Raw genomic sequence first — 17,870 nt, forward strand, 5'->3', positions numbered from 1 at the left:
GTACTTGGAGATCCCTCAGTGCCCAAGCAGGCCCTTCCCTGGCCATTATGCTAAGTCCCAGGCAGAAGGGACAACTCTGCTGCTGACTTCAAAGGGCTCAAGGCCTGGAGGATTCAGCCTCTCAGGAAAGCCAGACTCCTGGGCTTCACGGAGGCTACAGTGTGGGACAAAGTGTAGTTAACAAAGGAGGGCAGAGTCCAGAATCAGATAGACCAGGGTTCAGGTCCCTGCTCAGCCTCTTTCCAGCTGGATGACCCCCAGCAAGGCTGTGAGTCTCAGCTTCCCTATCTGTAAATGGGGACAACAACTGGTCCTGCCTGGTAGGTTACTGGGCAAAGTCCTTGAGAAATGACTTGTAGAGCTCTTTGCCAGTGCCTGAAGGGGTTCTAAGCTCCCCGCCAGCAGGTTACAGCATTCCTCTAGGGCACAGAGTCCAGAAGCCCTTCCTCATGTGGCCTCTTCCTGCTGCTTGCTCCCAGAAATATTTAGCTTCATTTGAAAAGGAGCTGAAGAAGATCCAGGAGGACAACACACTGCAAGTGAGGGAAGCTCAGCGCTGGAAGGACAACTGGAAGCGCTCCGTGCACACCATCCAGGACCTGTACTTGTGACACTCTCAACCCACCCAAAATAAAGGTTTATTTTGTGTGGACTCCTCATCTGTCTATCCATCTCTCCATCCATCCATCAATCCACCTACCCCTCCATCCATCCATCAGTCCACCATTCCTTCCAGCCAGCCAGCCAGCCAGCCAGCCAGCCAGCCAGCCAGCCATCCATCCATCCATCCATCCATCCATCCATCCATCCATCCATCCATCTCTGCTCTATGCCCAGTGCTGTAGCTTCACAGTGACCAGAACCTGGTATGGTCCCTGCCCACATGGAGATCACTTCTGAGGAAGACAGAGGTGAAAGGGGGAGTTCTACATGGACAGCTAGGGTGGCAGATAAGAGGAGAAAGTAACTTAGAATAGAGACCAGTTCTTCAGAAGAAATAACTCCCGAGAGGCATGCTGGGCAATTCATCTTGGAAAATGAAATAATTAAAACGTATGGGAGGAGTTCCCATTGTGGCACAGTAGTTAATGAATCCGACTAGGAACCGTGAGGTTGTGGGTTAGATCCCTGGCCTTGCTCAGTGGGTTAAGGATCCAGCATTGCCATGAGCTGTGGTGTAGGTTGCAGATATGCCTTGGATCCCACGTTGCTGTGGCTCTGGCGTAGGCCAGCGGCTACAGCTCCTATTGGACCCCTGGCCTGGGAATCTCCATATGCTGCAGGAGCGGCCCTAGAAAAGGCAAAAACAAAACAAAACAAAAAAACCCAACAAATAAAACAACAACAAAAAACCTTATGGGAAAGAATATTTGCCCATTTAACAAATGTGGGTTTTCATTGCAACTACGCATTGATTCCCAGCACCAACAAAGACTTCATCCAGTTTTGAGTGGGTATCTGGCAATTTGTCTGAACACCAATAACATTTTGGCAGAAATCTTCAAAAGGGCCTCTTTAGTCCCATGCGACTCAGATCACTCTCTTTGGAAACCTGCATCCCACTGTCTTCCTTATTGACTTTCTCTTCTTTGATTGTGACACGGCCTCGTTGTGCCAGGTCTCACTTGTGCCATTGGACAGGTGGCTCACATTCCTTCCTCTACTTCCTGAGCTTCTGCTGCTCCTGCAGGGTTTGGACATTGCCTCGTGCTTTATCTCCTAAGGTAGGTTTTGCCTGCATTTTACAGGTGTGGAAACTCAAATCCAAAAGGTCAAGACAATCTGCTCAAAGTGACACAGCCAGTGCAGAACCTCAGCAGAGTGTGAGTTCTTCAAAAGTGGGTAAGGACTTGGGGGCAAGTTGTTTGTTTTGGAGAAGATCTCGAGAAGCATGAGTGAGGACATGGGGAAAGGGAGCCTGGAAGGAGAAAAGCCACTGAAAGGGCTTTGAGGGGCGGCTGCTGCTATGGGTGACCAGGCTCCGCCTGGCTGGGAAACAGCCTCCCACCTGGCCTGACTCCGCCCTCACAGGTGGAGAGTTGCCCAGTTTTAGCACTGCCACATTGCCGCCTGCCCCAGCTTGCAAGACAGGAAGCTCCCATGGTGCCAGAAAAAGCCATCAGGCAGCGGGGTGGTCTCTCCCCAAGGGACTGCCCAGGCCAGCAGACAGGAAGGAACTCAGACTCTGCAGTCCAAACAGAATTCTGCAGCCTGTGAATGAACTTGGGAGCACATCCTCCCCAAGTCGAGCCCAGTTGAAGCCGCAGCACCTGCCTGTGAGATACCCTGAAGCAGAGCAACCCAGCTAAGCTGTGACCAGATTCCTGGTCCACACAAATTGGGAGACATTAAATATTTGTACGTTTAAGGTGCTAAATGTTGGAGCACTATTGTCAGAAGACCAGCGGCTAACACAGTCCAGGGACCCAGGATCTGATTCCCTCCATCTCCCCTCGCCCTGTCCCCACCCCAGGCTCCCTCCTGCCACGGTGGCCACCTCCCTGACCCTCTCTGGCCAGACTCACTTCCGCCTGCCCATCTCTGCCCCCGTGGTGTCTTCTCCCTCTTGTCCTCTGGTCCCAGTAAATGTCACCCCAGTGAGGCCTTTCAGACCCTGCTACCCAGTGAGCCCTCCGTCCTCCCTCACATCACCCTGCTTCATTGTAGGTGGAACACTCTCTGCTTTCATCCTTTTACATGTTGTTGGTTTCATGCTTTTTGTCCATCTCCCCTCCAGACAGTGAGCTCCTGGGAGGCAGAGACCATCAGTCACCTTCAGCACAACCCCATGGCCCCTCAGGGCACCTGGCATGGGGGGAGTGCTTGTCAGCTCACAGAGCTGCTCAATGATTAAATAGGAGGGTTTGGGAGCCCCTGTTCTTGACTTTGACCTGCCATCTTCATGGAGGTGAATGCTAGTCACAGGAGGTCACGTTGGCTCTGGGGCCAGAGGACAGATAGAATGACCTCTGCATAACTCTTTCTGCTCCAAGTTCTCCCCCAAAGCTCAGGGGGCACCTCCGACAGGAGGCTGCCTGTGCCCTGGTGTCTGGTGCTAGATTCAGTCCCAGGCCGAAACACCACAAAACAGGCACCTTTATTTGTGCGACCGTAAGACAGTGGCTCTCCAGAGTCCCAGATGAGCAAAGAGCAGGACCTGCAGGCTCTAAGGGCAGGGCAAGGGACCTCAGAAGCCTCCTCTCTCTGCCCCCACCACTGCCCCGGGTGTCCTCTTCACTCAGGAGGCATCCTCATCTCAGCCAGACGGAGAATCCCCCTCTGTTTCCACATGAGGACCCGGAGGTCTCTCCCTGGATGCTGGATGTGGTTTGTGGTGCTCTGGCACATTCTTTACCCACCCAAGTCCCCAGCCTCTCTCTGGGAGGCCTCCGGGAGTGGAAAGCACTTTTCCAGGCTTCAGAGCACAGTGGGCCATCGATGGAGAACCAAGGCCAACAGACACCCTCTAAGCGTGTGGAGCCCTTGGGGTCACCCATTTCAAGTGCCCTGGTTTATACCAGAAAAACCCAAAGCCTCTTCTCCTGTGGCCCCTCTCTGCACCGGGGGCTGAGGGCTCATCCTAGTTCTAGGTACCTAGAGGTGGGCTGTAGGACCCCAGCCCCGTCCTCTTGAGGCCCTGGGGACCTTAGCAATTCCCCTGCTGGGAAGGTAGTTAGGAAAATGGATACGGCTGCCCCCACAGGACTTCCTCCCATCATCTTCTCCTCTCCCTCTTGTAGCTTCCCCAGGGTTTGCTCTTCCTCAGCCACATCCGCGTGGTCCCCACTGAGAAGGCAGTGTGAGTGAGGGCCTTTGCACATGTGGAGAGGAGATGACCTTATATGGAGGGGGGTGAGCAAGGTCCCCCCTAGGATCTTAGGGACTCTCATTTCCAAAGAACCTCCCAGGTGAGAGGTTGAGGCCTGGTCCAGAGGCTTTCTTATCCTCTGGACTCTGCCCATCTCCTGTGCCCAGAGCCAGTCCCTGCATCTTTCTGGGCCTCAGTTTCCCCATTGTGCAATGAGAGGTTAGATGTGGAATTGCATAAGCAGATGCTCAATGAGGTCAGGCTCCATCACAAAGGTCAAGGTGGTGGGATGGAGTGGCTTTGGTGTGCCTGAGTGCAGAAGCCTCCCTAATGCAGGCAGACACTGGGAGACACCATGCATGACAGCCAAGCTTCATGTCCATGGCCAGACATACACGGGAGTCCTGCTGGAGACCCAGTAAGGGTGGGTACACATGAGCCCTCAAGCTGCTGTGTGTGTGCGTACAATGTATCAGTGGCTCCCTGCATGAATTTGGTCTCCCGTAGCTAGCTCTGTGCACCTTCAGCTATTGGAGCCTGGGTCATATGTTCGCCACTGGGCCCAAGAAGTGGTGTCAGTTTCACTCAACCACTAGGACCAAGGGTGGGGAAAGGACAGTTCCCCAAAGAAAAACTGAATCCAATAGAAGAGGGTGTGGATATTGGCTGGGCGAAAGAAGCAGATCACAGAGTCATACAAGCTGCCTTCGCACCTGCCTCTGCCACTATGACAAGTGGACATGTGCCAAAGTTACATAGTGATTCCATGGCAAGCTCATACTTTGGTTAGGATTAGATTTGGCTACATACAGTAGAAAACCCAAATAATGGTAGCATAAACAAGGGAGAGAGATTTATATCTTTCTCATATAAAAGAACGCTAGAGGCAGGCAGTCCATACTAATCCTGAGCCAAGGTAGTAACCTCGAGGAGGAAGTGACTATCCACACCCAGGACAGGGCACAGATGTTTGCCAAAGGAACTGATATTTGTACTGGGCTTGGCCCAATGAGTAGGAGGTCAACAGGAAGAATGACAGTCATGCCATGCAGATAAAGAAGCATCAGCAGATGTGCTCCGGCATGGGACTACCTGGCCTCTGGGTGTGGAGGTAGAGTGTGGACTGCCGAGAGGGGCATGCAGTGTTGGGTCAACAGAATCCTTGCATGACTACATCTACCTCTCTCTGCAGGCGACCTCAGATGTGACCCTGTGTGGCAGGGTGATCATGTCATCCACAACCAGAGCCTGGAGATGCTCCAAGGGCTGAGCATTCTAAATTTATGATAATCTAATTTGCCTTGATTCCCACTTAGCTTCAATAGTGCACAGAAACTCTGCTGCTGTACTGCTCATTCTCTCCCCCCACCACCCCTTAACGCAGTTGTCACAAATTTTACCTTTTATGTTATGTGCCCGCTGACATAGATTTATCATTACTTTGTGTTTGTATTTTAAATTATGTAAGAAATAAGATGAGTTATAAACCAAAAGTACAATAATACTAGCTTTCATATTAACCTTTATAGCTACTTTTATTGGTGCTCTTTATTTTTTCATATGGCTTCAAGTTGCTGTGTCGTATCCTCTGATTTTTATCTGAAGGATTCCCTTTAGCATTTCTTGGGGAAATCTATTGGCAGTGAGCTTCCTCTGGAAATGTCTTAATTTCTCCTTTATTTTTAAACAAAGTCTTGCCAGATAGAGAATACTTGCTTGAGTTTTCTCTTTTTTCTTTTGACATTTAAAATATGTCATCCCACTGCCCCCTGCCTTTATGATTTCTTTTTTTTTTTATTTTATTTATTTTATTATTTTCCCACTGTACAGCAAGGGGGTCAGGTCATCCTTAGATGTATACATTGCAGTTACAGTTTTTTCCCCCACCCTTTCTTCTGTTGCTACATGAGTATCTAGACATAGTTCTCAATGCTATTCAGCAGGATCTCCTTATAAATCTATTCTAGGTTGTGTCTGATAAGCCCAAGCTCCCGATCCCTCCCACTCCCTCCCCCTCCCATCAGGCAACCACAAGTCTCTTCTCCAAGTCCATGATTTTCTTTTCTGAGGAGATGTTCATTTGTGCTGGATATTAGATTCCAGTTATAAGTGATATCATATGGTATTTGTCTTTGTCTTTCTGGCTCATTTCACTCAGTATGAGATTCTCTAGTTCCATCCATGTTGCTGCAAATGGCATTATGTCATCCTTTTTTATGGCTGAGTAGTATTCCATTGTGTATATATACCACATCTTCCGAATCCAATCATCTGTCGATGGACATTTGGATTGTTTCCATGTCCTGGCTGTTGTGAATAGGGCTGCAATGAACATGCGGGTGCATGTGTCTCTTTTAAGTAGAGCTTTGTCCAGATAGATGCCCAAGAGTGGGATTGCAGGGTCATATGGAAGTTCTATGTATAGATTTCTAAGGTATCTCCAAACTGTTCTCCATAGTGGCTGTACCAGTTTACATTCCCACCAGCAGTGCAGGAGGGTTCCCTTTTCTCCACAGCCCCTCCAGCACTTGTTATTTGTGGATTTCTTAATGATGGCCATTCTGACTGGTGTGAGGTGGTATCTCATGGTAGTTTTGATTTGCATTTCTCTTATAATCAGCGATGTTGAGCATTTTTTCATGTGTTTGTTGGCCATCTGTATATCTTCCTTGGAGAAATGTCTATTCAGGTCTTTTGCCCATTTTTCCATTGATTGATTGGCTTTTTTGCTGTTGAGTTGTATAAGTTGCTTGTATATTCTAGAGATTAAGCCCTTGTCAGTTGCATCATTTGAAACTATTTTCTCCCATTCTGTAAGTTGTCTTTTTGTTTTCTTTTGGGTTTCCTTTGCTGTGCAAAAGCTTTTCAGTTTGATGAGGTCCCATGGGTTTATTTTTGCTCTAATTTCTATTGCTTTGGGAGACTGACCTGAGAAAATATTCATGATGTTGATGTCAGAGAGTGTTTTGCCTATGTTTTCTTCTAGGAGTTTGATGGTGTCCTGTCGTATATTTAAGTCTTTCAGCCATTCTGAGTTTATTTTTGTGCATGGTGTGAGGGTGTGTTCTAGTTTCATTGCTTTGCATACAGCTGTCCAGGTTTCCCAGCAATGCTTGCTGAATAGACTTTCCTTTTCCCATTTGATGTTCCTGCCTCCCTTGTCAAAGATTAATTGACCATAGGTGTCAGGGTTTATTTCCGGATTCTCTATTCTGTTCCATTGGTCTGTCTGTCTGTTTTGATACCAGTACCACACTGTTTTGATGACTGTGGCTTTGTAGTATTTCTTGAAGTCTGGGAGAGTTATGCCTCCTGCTTGGTTTTTGTTTCTCAGGGTTGCTTTGGCGATTCTGGGTCTTTTGTGGTTCCATATAAATGTTTGGATTGTTTGTTCTAGTTCTGTGAACAATGTCATGGGTAATTTGATAGGGATTGCATTGAATCTGTAGATTGCTTTGGGTAGGATGGCCATTTTCACAATATTGATTTTTCCAATCCAGGAACATGGAATATCTTTCCATTTCTTTACATCTTCTTTGATTTCTTTGATTAAAGTTTTATAGTTCTCGGCATATAGGTCCTTTACCTCCTTGGTCAGGTGTATTCCGAGGTATTTGATTTTGTGAGGTACAATTTTAAAAGGTATCATTTTTTTGTATTCCTTTTCTAATGTTTCATTGCTGGTATACAGAAATGCAACTGACTTCTGAATGTTAATCTTATATCCTGTCACTTTGCTGAATTTATTAATCAGTTCAAGGAGTTTTGGGGTTGAGTCCTTAGGGTTTTCTATGTATAGTATCATATCATCTGCATACAGTGACAGTTTGATCTCTTCTCTTCCTATATGGATGCCTTTTATTTCTTTTGTTTGTCTAATTGCTGTGGCTAAGACTTCCAAAACTATGTTGAAGAGCAGTGGTGAGAGTGGGCATCCCTGTCTTGTTCCAGATTTGAGTGAGAAGGCTTTCAGTTTTTCCCCATTGAGGATTATATTTGCTGTGGGTTTATCATAAATGGCTTTGATTATATTCAGGAATGTTCCCTCTATACCCACTTTGGCGAGGGTCTTGATCATGAATGGATGTTGAACTTTGTCAAATGCTTTTTATGCCTTTATGATTTCTAATGAGAATTCAGCTATTAAACTTACTGAGAGGTACTTGGATGTGATGAATCACTTCTCCTGATTTCAAGAGTCTCTCTGTGCTTGGCTTTGGCAGTTTGATTGTAATATGTCTTGGTGTGGATCTCTTTAAAATTATCCTACTTAGAGTTCGTTGAACTTCTTGGATCTATAGAATCATTACTTTCATCAAATTTGGAAAAATTTCAGCCATTTTTCAAATATTCTTTTTGCCCTTTTCTCTATCTCTTCTCCTGCCAAAATGCTAATAATAGGTATGTTTATCTACTTAATGGTGTCCCACAGGTCCCTTAGGCTCTGTTCACTTTTCTTCATTCTTTTTTCTTTCTGTGCCTCGCACTGAATAATTTTAATTATCTTATCTTCAAGTTTACTGATTCTTTCTTCCACCTGCTCAGATCATCTTTAACTTCCCCAGTGAGTTGTTAACTTCAGTTATTGTAACTTTTAAATTTTTATTTTGGGCCTTTTAAAAAATTTTCTCTTTATTAACATTCCCACTTTGTTCATATATCATTTTCCTGATTTCTTCTAGTTCTTTGTCCATGGCATCCTTTATGTCATTGAACATATTGAAGACAGTTGATTCAATATCTTTGTCTAACAAATCCAATGTCTAAGGTTTCTCAGGAATGGTTTCTGTTAAATTCTTTTTTCTTGTTTCTCTGCAGGTCTTGTATTTTTTATTGAGAACTAAACATTTTAAGTATTATGTTGTAGTAACTGGAAATCTAATTCTCCGGATTTCTGATTCTTATTTTTTTGAGATTTGGAGCTAACCATTTGTGGTATTTACAAACAATTTTTGCAAAGCATGTATTCTTTATAGTGTGTGGTCACTGGCGTTTCTGTTCTGTTGTCTCTGCAGTGAGCCAGTGACAAAGATTTTCCTAATATCTGGCTCCCAAAGCAGGGGGGAAAAAAGCACTATCTCTTTAAATTGCCTGGAAGCTCTATCAGTTCATGGGGTTTGAAACAATGGCTGCCAACCTCTGTACTGGCCTTTCAGCAATCAAAAGCAAGAGACAGACAATTAGCACTCAGAATACACAGCCTAATATTTGGTAAGGTCCTTATCTCCCACCCTGGCTCCAGAAAGTCACATCAGGATCATGGGTCACTATCTCTCAGGCTGCTTGTCATATTCATTCCTGAGGTATACAAAGAGGCGGCATGGTGTTGTAGAAAAAGAATGGACTTGACATTCATTGAATAAATATTTACTACAAGCCTATATGTGCCAAGTACTCGAACACTGCCATCACCATGATTAGGGATATATATATGTTTTGTAAATAGAACTCCCATAATTCCCGTGATATTTACATGTGGTTTATAGTTCACCCTTCAGACACATTTTCAGCAACATGTACTTCACAAAGGGAAGGAAATGCCATGTTAGTGCTGATATATTGTACTGCTCTCAAATTAAGTTGCTAGAGGAAATTTCCTCTAGTGGCTTACTCTGGACAGCAGCTTGCTAGCTCCTTTCTTAGCCAATAGCTACTCCCCACATTATAAATTTCTAATTGCAAATATAAAACATCCTGTTTTAAGGAAATTTCTGCTGAGAGCAAGGGTTTCTCTTAATGGTTTTTTTTTTTTTTTCTTTTTTTTTTTTGGCTGCCACCAAGGCGTGTGGAAGTTCCTGGGCCAGGGATCAAACCCATGCTACAGCGCTGACCCAAGCTGCTGCAGTGAAGATGCTGGATCTTTAATTGCTGCGCCACAGGAACACTCCAAGGGTTTCCATTTTAAGTGAAAAAGACTAGGTGTGAATGGATGAGAAGAGAATTGGAAAGCAGTCCATCTCCTCTACGTATGGTGGCAAGATCTGACTTTGGGCAAAGTGAACTCCAGAAAGAACCCTCAAAAGAGTGGTTTTAATTTCCTCAACTTGTAGTGAGTGGTAGTGAAAATCAAGTCATTTGGTAGTGGGGTGATACAGAACTCTAAGAAACACATGTCTCTGCCCCTGTGTCTGCTGCAGTAAGTAAGAACATCTGGTTCAGCTTCTCTGGGTGTGATTGGCTGCTGGGGGATTTCTAGAAGCAGCACCCAACTCTGCAGACTCTTTCGTAATAAATATTTTGTAATCCCCTCTTTTACTCTCCCCAAATGAAATTTAATTATATAGTGAAACAGTAACAAAGTTATTTGTGTTTATATGTAAAGCAGAGGTGTTTTTTTTTTTTTTCTTCTTCTTCTTCTCCATGAGTGACTGGCAAGGCATTCACATGCTGCTTAGGATGAGGGCAAGGGTAGGGAATCTTCTCCGACATGGGGGACTGTTCTTACATGGCAGGACAGCAAGCATCCAGCTGGCCCACTAAATGTCAAGAGGTGCCCCTGATCATTGTGGCAACCAAAAATAACCTTGTGAAAGTCCACAATGCCTCTGGAGGAGATGTTGTTCCATGGAAAACCACTGATGAATGGGACTTGACCAAACTGCCCCAAGGGAAGGCTCTTTTGCTATTTATTGGGTTAATGTTGCCACTTAAGGGAATCTGAGGCTAGAGCAGAGCAAAGGGCCCCCAGTTTAATAAAAGATCAAGCCCCAAATGAATTATCCAAAGTCAAACTCAGGGAAAGTGGTCCTCCCTGAATCATACACTTTTAATCTAAACCCACACTTTTTGAATACTCTCTGCTTCTTTGATTTCAGGGTCAGCCAAACTTTGCTGAGCACTTCCTATACGACACACATATCATATATGTAAGGTGGATATATTGTGGATATGGGTAGATGGGGTGGATACATGTGCTTCTTCTCACTGCCTCCTCCCTTCCTCACCTCTAGCATCTAGTACAGTATAGTTTTTGTACCAGCTAGTTTATCGGCTATTATAAAATCAGTAATATTGTATTTGGTTGTCTTGTTCACAGTATTAGTTACTTGCCTCCACGCTGTACCCCACAACTGGGCCCCTAATCATCTGACAACGCAATAGCTGCATCCCTGGAATCATCCTTATATCCGGGCCTTGTCCAAGGCTGGGCTGTGTGAATGACCCACATCTCCAGAAGGGGCAGAGGTGATCTCTTAAAGAGCTAAGACCCTAGCCTGTAGGTCTATGACCTTTCTCTGCACAATATGACTTTCAGCTTTCATTATTCCCTGTTTTCCAGTGTTTGGTGCCTGTGTGGCCTCTAGAGCTTTAGTGATCAGTCCCTTCTGGGGATTAGCCTCTTTCAGCTGACTCACCTTGGAGGCCTTTGTGGGCGGATTAGGGAGTTTTGCTTGATCAGCACATCCTTAGCTTTATCAGAGCCTGGATTTTAGCAGGGCTCTGGGAATCTCTCCCTTGTGTTTTTTGTTTTGTTTCTCCTTACTCAGTTAAAACGAATGCAATTGTCTAGAAATTTCTCTGCATTTGTTCATGAGGCAGTAGCTGATGGGAGAGGAAGTGATCATGAAGTTAATGATTAACCAGAAGTAGACCTGGCCAAAGATTCCATTTGTCATGGATCTATTTTCCCCAACCTTTTATGTAAGCAGAAAAGACTTTGGGGCAGTGTTTCATTCACATACGTAACTCTGAGCATGTTGTTGTTCAGCTTCAAGAAGGAGTTAAAATTATTATTACTATAACTCAGGGAGAAAAGATGAGTAAAATCTGGTCTCTTCAAGTTATTCACAAGGGAGATGAGACACAGAATCATCCTACATTCTCCTCCACTGTGAACACGCTGAGGGACAAGTACGGGGCTCCAGCAGCTCCTTCCAGGAGGCATCACTTTCAGGTGGGGGCTTCAAGGAAGATTTCCGAGGAGGGGAATTAGGTAAGACTGGATAATGCCATAGCCAACTCCCTGGGCCTCATTTGGTGGTACATAGAGTGATAGAAATGAGAGTTTTGGTTTGTCTTTTTTTTTTTTTTTTTTTTTTTTTTTTTTTGGAGACAGTATAGAGAAGAAACAGACAATTTCAGATGGGAAGTGAGATGAGGACAACCAGAGGTTTTGAAAATCACCTCTAAATTTCAAAGGATGGAAGAGCTCCCTATGGCAGCTGTAAAGTCAGAGAGGTTCTGAGAGGGACAATGAAGATGTCTCTTTCTTTTGCTGTATTGCAGACACCAAGACATCCATCTGGTGAGATTCAATTGAATCTCTGCCTGCCCTTTCTTCCTTTTCTTGGTTCAGCAAGCACCACTTAGCATCAAGGGGAGTTAGCAACCATGTCCCAATTTCCATTCTGAAAATTCTACTTTACAGCCCCACAACATATGCCTTCATCTAAGGAAGTGTTTAACGTGGGTTTGTAGTGGGACTTCATGGACCCCAAAACCTCTCTGAAATCATATGCCAAATTTTGTATCTGTGTGTTGCTCTCTCATATTCTGAACTTCCTTCCCCACAAAATGGTAAGAACCATTGCATTTAAGTAGTAACCAATTTATGTCATCTCTGATGTCCCTTAATTCCACTGAAATCCAATTATACCCAGGGTGTGGGGTTGTAATTAGATTCTTGAACTCCCTGGGCCTTGGACCATTCCCAAAGAATATAAAAATAACTTCCTAGCCTGTTCTTGCTGTGTCAGATACCCAAGGACTTCTGAGAACCTCCTGATGTCTTAGCCAAAAATCTACCTCCAGAATGGACACTTCACCAAGAGCATACGTGAAGGGCCGATAAGCACTTGAAAAAATGCTCAATGTTGTTAGGTATGTGGAATGCAAATTAGAATCTCATTGTGATATCTTTATACATCCACTGGAATAGCTAAAACTAAAAAGACTGATAATTCCAAATATTGGAGGGGATTTGGAACAACTGCAAGGCTCACACATTGCTAGAAGGTAGAAAGAAGAAGGGGAATCCAAAATGATGAAGTCACTTTAGAGAACAATTTGACGGTTTCTTCTAAAGTCAGACATATACTTATCCTACAACTACCAATTCTATTCCTAAGTCATTATGCAAGAAAAGCATATGACCAAAGCCCTGCATGTGATTGTTATAGCAGTTTTTCAGAATAGCCCCAAACTGGAAACAACACAAATGTATATCAAATGTGATAGATAAACAAATCATGACGTATCCATATATATGATGTCACACTACTCAGCAATGGAAAGGAATATACTACTGATACACGTGACAACCTGGAGATTCTCAAAAGCACCATGCTAAGGGAAAGAAGCCAGATACAAAGAACTGCGTATTGTCCACGTGACATTTTCAAAAAAGCAAAGCTATGGTGACGGAAATCAGATTAGTGGTTGCTGGGGGCTGGAGATGGTAGGGGGGAATTAACTGTAAAGAGGCAGGAGGGATCTTTTTGAAACAATGGATTAGTTCAATGGTTCCATTGTGGTGGTGGACACATGATTGAATACATTTGTCAAATTCATTAACCTGTACACTTAAAATATTTATTATATGTAAACTATTAATCAATGCAACTGATTTTTAAAAAAACTTACTGCAGAGCATCATTTATCCTTATAGATAGGCCAGTCCAAACATGGACTCCTTTTGCAAGGGCCTCAGACTTGGGGTCAACTCACATCATTTCATGATTTATTTTACATATTGGACTTGGGAGTTTGTCCTAATTTCCTACTCCAACCGGCCATCTTTCAATTGGGAGCCGCTTTTTACATCTTTCCAATCTTAAATGTGAAGCCAGGGGATGTATGAGCACTGCAGAGTCCAAATTGAATCTGGTTGTGTATTAGGTTTATTAAGTCCAATGCAGTGTTTGGAGCAGAATGGAGGGGAGAGAAGGAAAAGAGATATCTGAAATAGACTGAAATACAGCAGTGGGGATGAAAAAATTGCCAAGGAGAGACATTTGGGCAGATTTAGTCAGGGACTAGATGTGGGCATAAAAAAGAGAGCAGTGTTCAGAGAAGACGTTGAACGGTTTCCCATTGCCTTTGAAAAAAAGCCCAAACTCCTAAGCATGGCTATCAGGCCTTCCAGAGTCTGTTTCCAATCTCCATCTTCATTGCCCACTACCTCTTTTCACTGAATCTAAAGCTCCTCAAGCACAGGCTTGTGCCTTAACATAGTAGGCACTCTATTAATAGCAGTTGTTCTGTACAGGGTAGTTGTATGTACAAATATACAAATGTCCATTCGCCTACTGATGGAGGTCTGTGTTATTCTCCTGTTTGGCTGTTACAAACAAAACTGCTATGAATATTCTTGTCCAGGTCATTATGTGGACGTATGTTTTCATTTCCCTTGGGTAAATGCTGGGAATGGAATAGCTGGGTCATATGGTAGGTTTCATACACCCATACAATGGAATACTACTCAGAAATGAAAAGACTTGAACTCTTGGTGCACACAGCAATATGGATGAATCTCAACATGCTTCTGCTGAGTGAAAGAGGCTGGATTCCCCCCCCCCCCAAAAAAGACAGCACATATATGATTCTGTTTATATAAAATTCTAGAAAAAACAAACTAATCTATAGCTACAGAAAACAAAGCTGCAGTTGATAAGGCAAGGGACAGAGGCACATGAGGTGAGGATTATAAACGTGCATGAGAAAACTCTTTTGGGGAGACAGATATGTTCATTATTTTTACAGCAGTGCTAGTTTCACAGCTGTATACACATGTCAAAACATCATAGTGTACATTTTAAACATGGGTAGCATGTCAATTATACTTTAATAAAGCTGTAAAAAATACTGTTTGAATAAATAGTAGGCCCTCAGTAAAGGCATATAGAATGAATGCAGCAAAGTGTTTATAGTTGGTTTAAGGAATACAAACCAATATGCCCAATAAATGTTGGTAGAATTAATGTGCAGAAAAAAAAGTGAATACTAGGTGTTCAGTAATTTTATAACAAATGAATGAATAAATGAATTTGAGAAATGTTTATGTCAGCCTACCCTGTGCCAGGGACTATTCTTGGTTCTGGGAATAGATTACGGAACAAAACAAAGATCCCTGAGCTCATAGAGTTTTAATCTGAGGAGGACAGTAGACAACGAAAAGGTAAGTAAAACACATAGAGTGTGCTACCCGGGTGCTAAGGAGAGAGAAAGGTGAGAAGGCGTTGGGACAGGGAATGTTAGCGAAGGAGAAGACATTTTTGAGAAGGTGGCTCCTCCTCGAAAGGGTAACCCTTGAGAAAAGACCGAAAGGAAATGAGCGGACCAGGTGGGTGTCTGAGAGAATAAAAAGTAACTGCCCCAGAAACGAAGAAAAGACTGAGCGAGAGCTGAATGAGACATCTGACGGGTACGCGAATGCAATAGCAGGCGCACACATGTGCTGGTGAAGTGGGCTGGGTCCCGGGTCTTCCCGGCCCGCCCGTTCTTGCATCGTCCACGTGGAGGCGCTCCTGCGCCCGCCCTGCCGTCGTCTTCCGCCGACGGCCCGTGCGTGGGCACGCGCAGAAACCGCTAGGCGGCGTCGGTTTCCCTTCCCACGCGCGGACGCCGGCGTGGGCGGACGCGGCCGGGGTGCCCGCGCGTGCGCAGAGCCGAAGCCGGGCTGCCCTCGGGGAGGGGCGGAGCGGGGCGGGGCCGAGCAGGGCGGGGCGGGGGCTTGAGGTGATTCCCGAGCCGCGGCGGCGGCGGCGGCGGCAGCGGCGGCTCCGGCCGTGCTGGGGAAACCGAAAGTGGGCGGTGGCTGCGGCTGTGGCCCTGGCGGAGACGGCGGCGAGAGCCGGGCCCAGAGGCGCGGGGACGGGCCGCAGGCCCCCAGAACGAGGTGAGCGCAGGTCCCGCCGGCTGCAGAAACGACAGGTGCCGGGCGAGGTTTGGCGAGGTTTCAGGCTGGCACAACGCACCTGGGTCGCTAGCGGAACAGTGGCCCGAGCGGGACTCGAATGGACCCCGGGCCTCTTCCCTGCAGCCGCAGAGGATGCCCCGGTCTCCACCCAGGAAAGCGGGCTGGGCTCCAGGGAGTTGGAGTTCCAGAGCGTTGTGTTGTAAATCTTTGATGGGACCCCTCCCCCGACCGCTCGGGGCTGTCTGGGCGTTCACCCCTGGGGAGTCGGACGGACCCCTGACGCCTGGGAAACTCAGTGCAGTGGGGAAATGCAGCAGGGGGGTGTGGACAGGGGGCGGGAGATGATGACCAGGAAGTGGTTCCTGGTACCGGCGCAGGGGCCCCCAGCCGCCCGCTTGGAGCAAGGGATAGCCGGGCCCCCTGGCTATTGAACTCCCGTATTTTACACCGTGAACTTTAAGTTCCTTAAAGGCACGGACCTCTCTTTACAGACCAGCCCTGCAAGCCGCTTAAGTAATGTAGGACACAAATAACTATCCGCTTCTCTTAAACCGCGAGCACCTGGTGGGTACAGAGCACCAAGTAAGGAGGGAAATATGAATCCAAGAGTGAGTTGTCTCTTTACTTTCGCCAGAACCCCCAACAGGGTCAGGTTCTCAGCCTCAGTTTAAGGGCTCGGAGCCCGCATGACTGTTCTGCTCAGATCTCCTTGAGGGGGTAGGTGCAGTACATTTCCATACATAACCAAGGGCACCACTCACTCCCAAACAATTTCAAAGAACTGGAAAGGGAAACAGCGATGTTAGAAAACGTCTTGGCCCCAAAGATTCCCGAAAGCCACCCTACAAAACGAAAACAAAAATACCACTGATCTGGGTCATCCCTCCTTCCCCACTTTCGTGCAGGTGGAAAATTTGCTGAAAAGTGCCCTGCCTTGTGATAGATGACAATTTAATGACCGAAGTGAAAATTAGACCCAAGTCCCTATTCCCCATCTGCTTTGATGTGCTGGTGTTGCATACTGTGCATAGTGGGAGCTTTGCAGACTTGGCTTCTGGGCTTCTCCACTTCGTAATTGTGTAAATTGAACAAATTACATAGTGTTTTTGAGCCTGGCTTTCTGTTTATCAATTGGAAATACTTAACTTTGCAAGGCTTTTGTGAAATAACTACTGTAGTCCCTTTGACTCATAGTAATAAAGAAGTGTTAACTCTTTTCCTTCCACCAGACTTCCCATATTTTACATAATTGTGTTTCACTCTCTTGGAGGCAGGGACATAACTTTAAGTTCTGTCTATCATATAAATTGGACCATGGTGGAGGTTTCTGCACGTTCACTCAACTGCCATTCAGGGAGCATCATGAACTGTGCTGGTGCGGGAAATGGCTGTGGAGCCAACCGGGGTAGAACCTACATCCCCTGTGCCTCCCGTCCAGGGCCCTTTGCCAGCCCACAGCCTCCCTGTGTGCTAGAGAAACATAGTGAGACTGTGAAGTAGCACTTGGTGGTGCCTTCAGATTACAGCCCCTGTAGATTGGAAATGAAATGTAATCCCTGCTAATGCCCTTTTAAGTGTCCTAGTTGAACATGGCTGAATGAACTATTGTATTTTGTACCTAGAGATTTAACTCTTTGAAGGATGTCTCTTTAAGTTCTCAGTGCAGTACAGTCTAGTTAGAGACTTCATATGAATGTAAAGGAAAAATAGAATCCAACTCTTAAGTGCTGACTCTGTGAGCAAGTGCTATTTCTGAGAACCGAGATTTGACATAGAATGAATGCTTTGCTTCTGGGCAAAGCTTCAGGGTCAGCAGATACATACAAAACGGACAGAGGTTCCTTGGTGCTTGGAGTGAAATCTCATTTCATATCTATGTGAATTGGTTTTTTTCTTTCTTGATGGAAAACTACCTTTCTCCTCCCTGCTCCTGCCTTTGTGTTTTTAGAAGCTTCATTCTTTTCATTATTTCCCCTATTGGGCCAGTTTTTTACAAAATATTGCCTTTTATACAAACAATTTAAAGGCAGTTTGTCATTTTTAACTGAAAATATGTGTGAGGATGTATGGCAGTTAATGCTTCTGATCGGCACAAGACACTCAACGTGACCCCAGAGTAAACTCAGTATTTTAGCTCTGCTGCTTTGTCAACAGGAAGCACACCCATGATTTCCATCAGATCTTTGGACCCTATTTTGCCCTTGA

The 17,870-nt window shown here is 45.3% G+C and overlaps 2 protein-coding genes across 16 annotated transcripts in view; both read left to right on the forward strand.

Annotated features, from left to right (window-relative positions):
* CCDC180 (coiled-coil domain containing 180) overlaps window positions 1-5,334 on the forward strand; it is a 66,142-nt gene extending 60,808 nt beyond the window's left edge. For 7 of the 8 annotated variants that reach the window (XM_084990309.1, XM_084990348.1, XM_084990353.1 and 4 more), the window contains one exon: window positions 480-652. In XM_084990309.1, the coding sequence (XP_084846435.1) occupies window positions 480-611 (132 nt within the window). In that variant the 3' untranslated portion in view covers window positions 612-652. Of the gene's footprint in view, window positions 1-479; window positions 653-1,748 lie in introns of those variants that run through there. The other variant, XM_021085122.2, reaches the window with a different exon arrangement.
* A 10,147-nt stretch (window positions 5,335-15,481) lies between these two features.
* The window catches only part of TDRD7 (tudor domain containing 7), an 82,897-nt gene continuing 80,508 nt past the window's right edge, over window positions 15,482-17,870 (forward strand). For all 8 annotated transcript variants that reach the window (XM_013993677.3, XM_001924680.6, XM_084990373.1 and 5 more), the window contains exon 1: window positions 15,482-15,644. The gene's annotated coding sequence lies outside the window, so the exon portion shown is untranslated. The remainder of the gene's footprint in view (window positions 15,645-17,870) is intronic.

This window comes from Sus scrofa, chromosome 1 (assembly GCF_054392235.1).
Source record: "Sus scrofa isolate SSC_HxYL_T2T_F1_AM1 chromosome 1, Sscrofa_HxYL_maternal_Yorkshire_Landrace_v2.0, whole genome shotgun sequence".
Classification (NCBI taxonomy): domain Eukaryota; kingdom Metazoa; phylum Chordata; class Mammalia; order Artiodactyla; family Suidae; genus Sus; species Sus scrofa.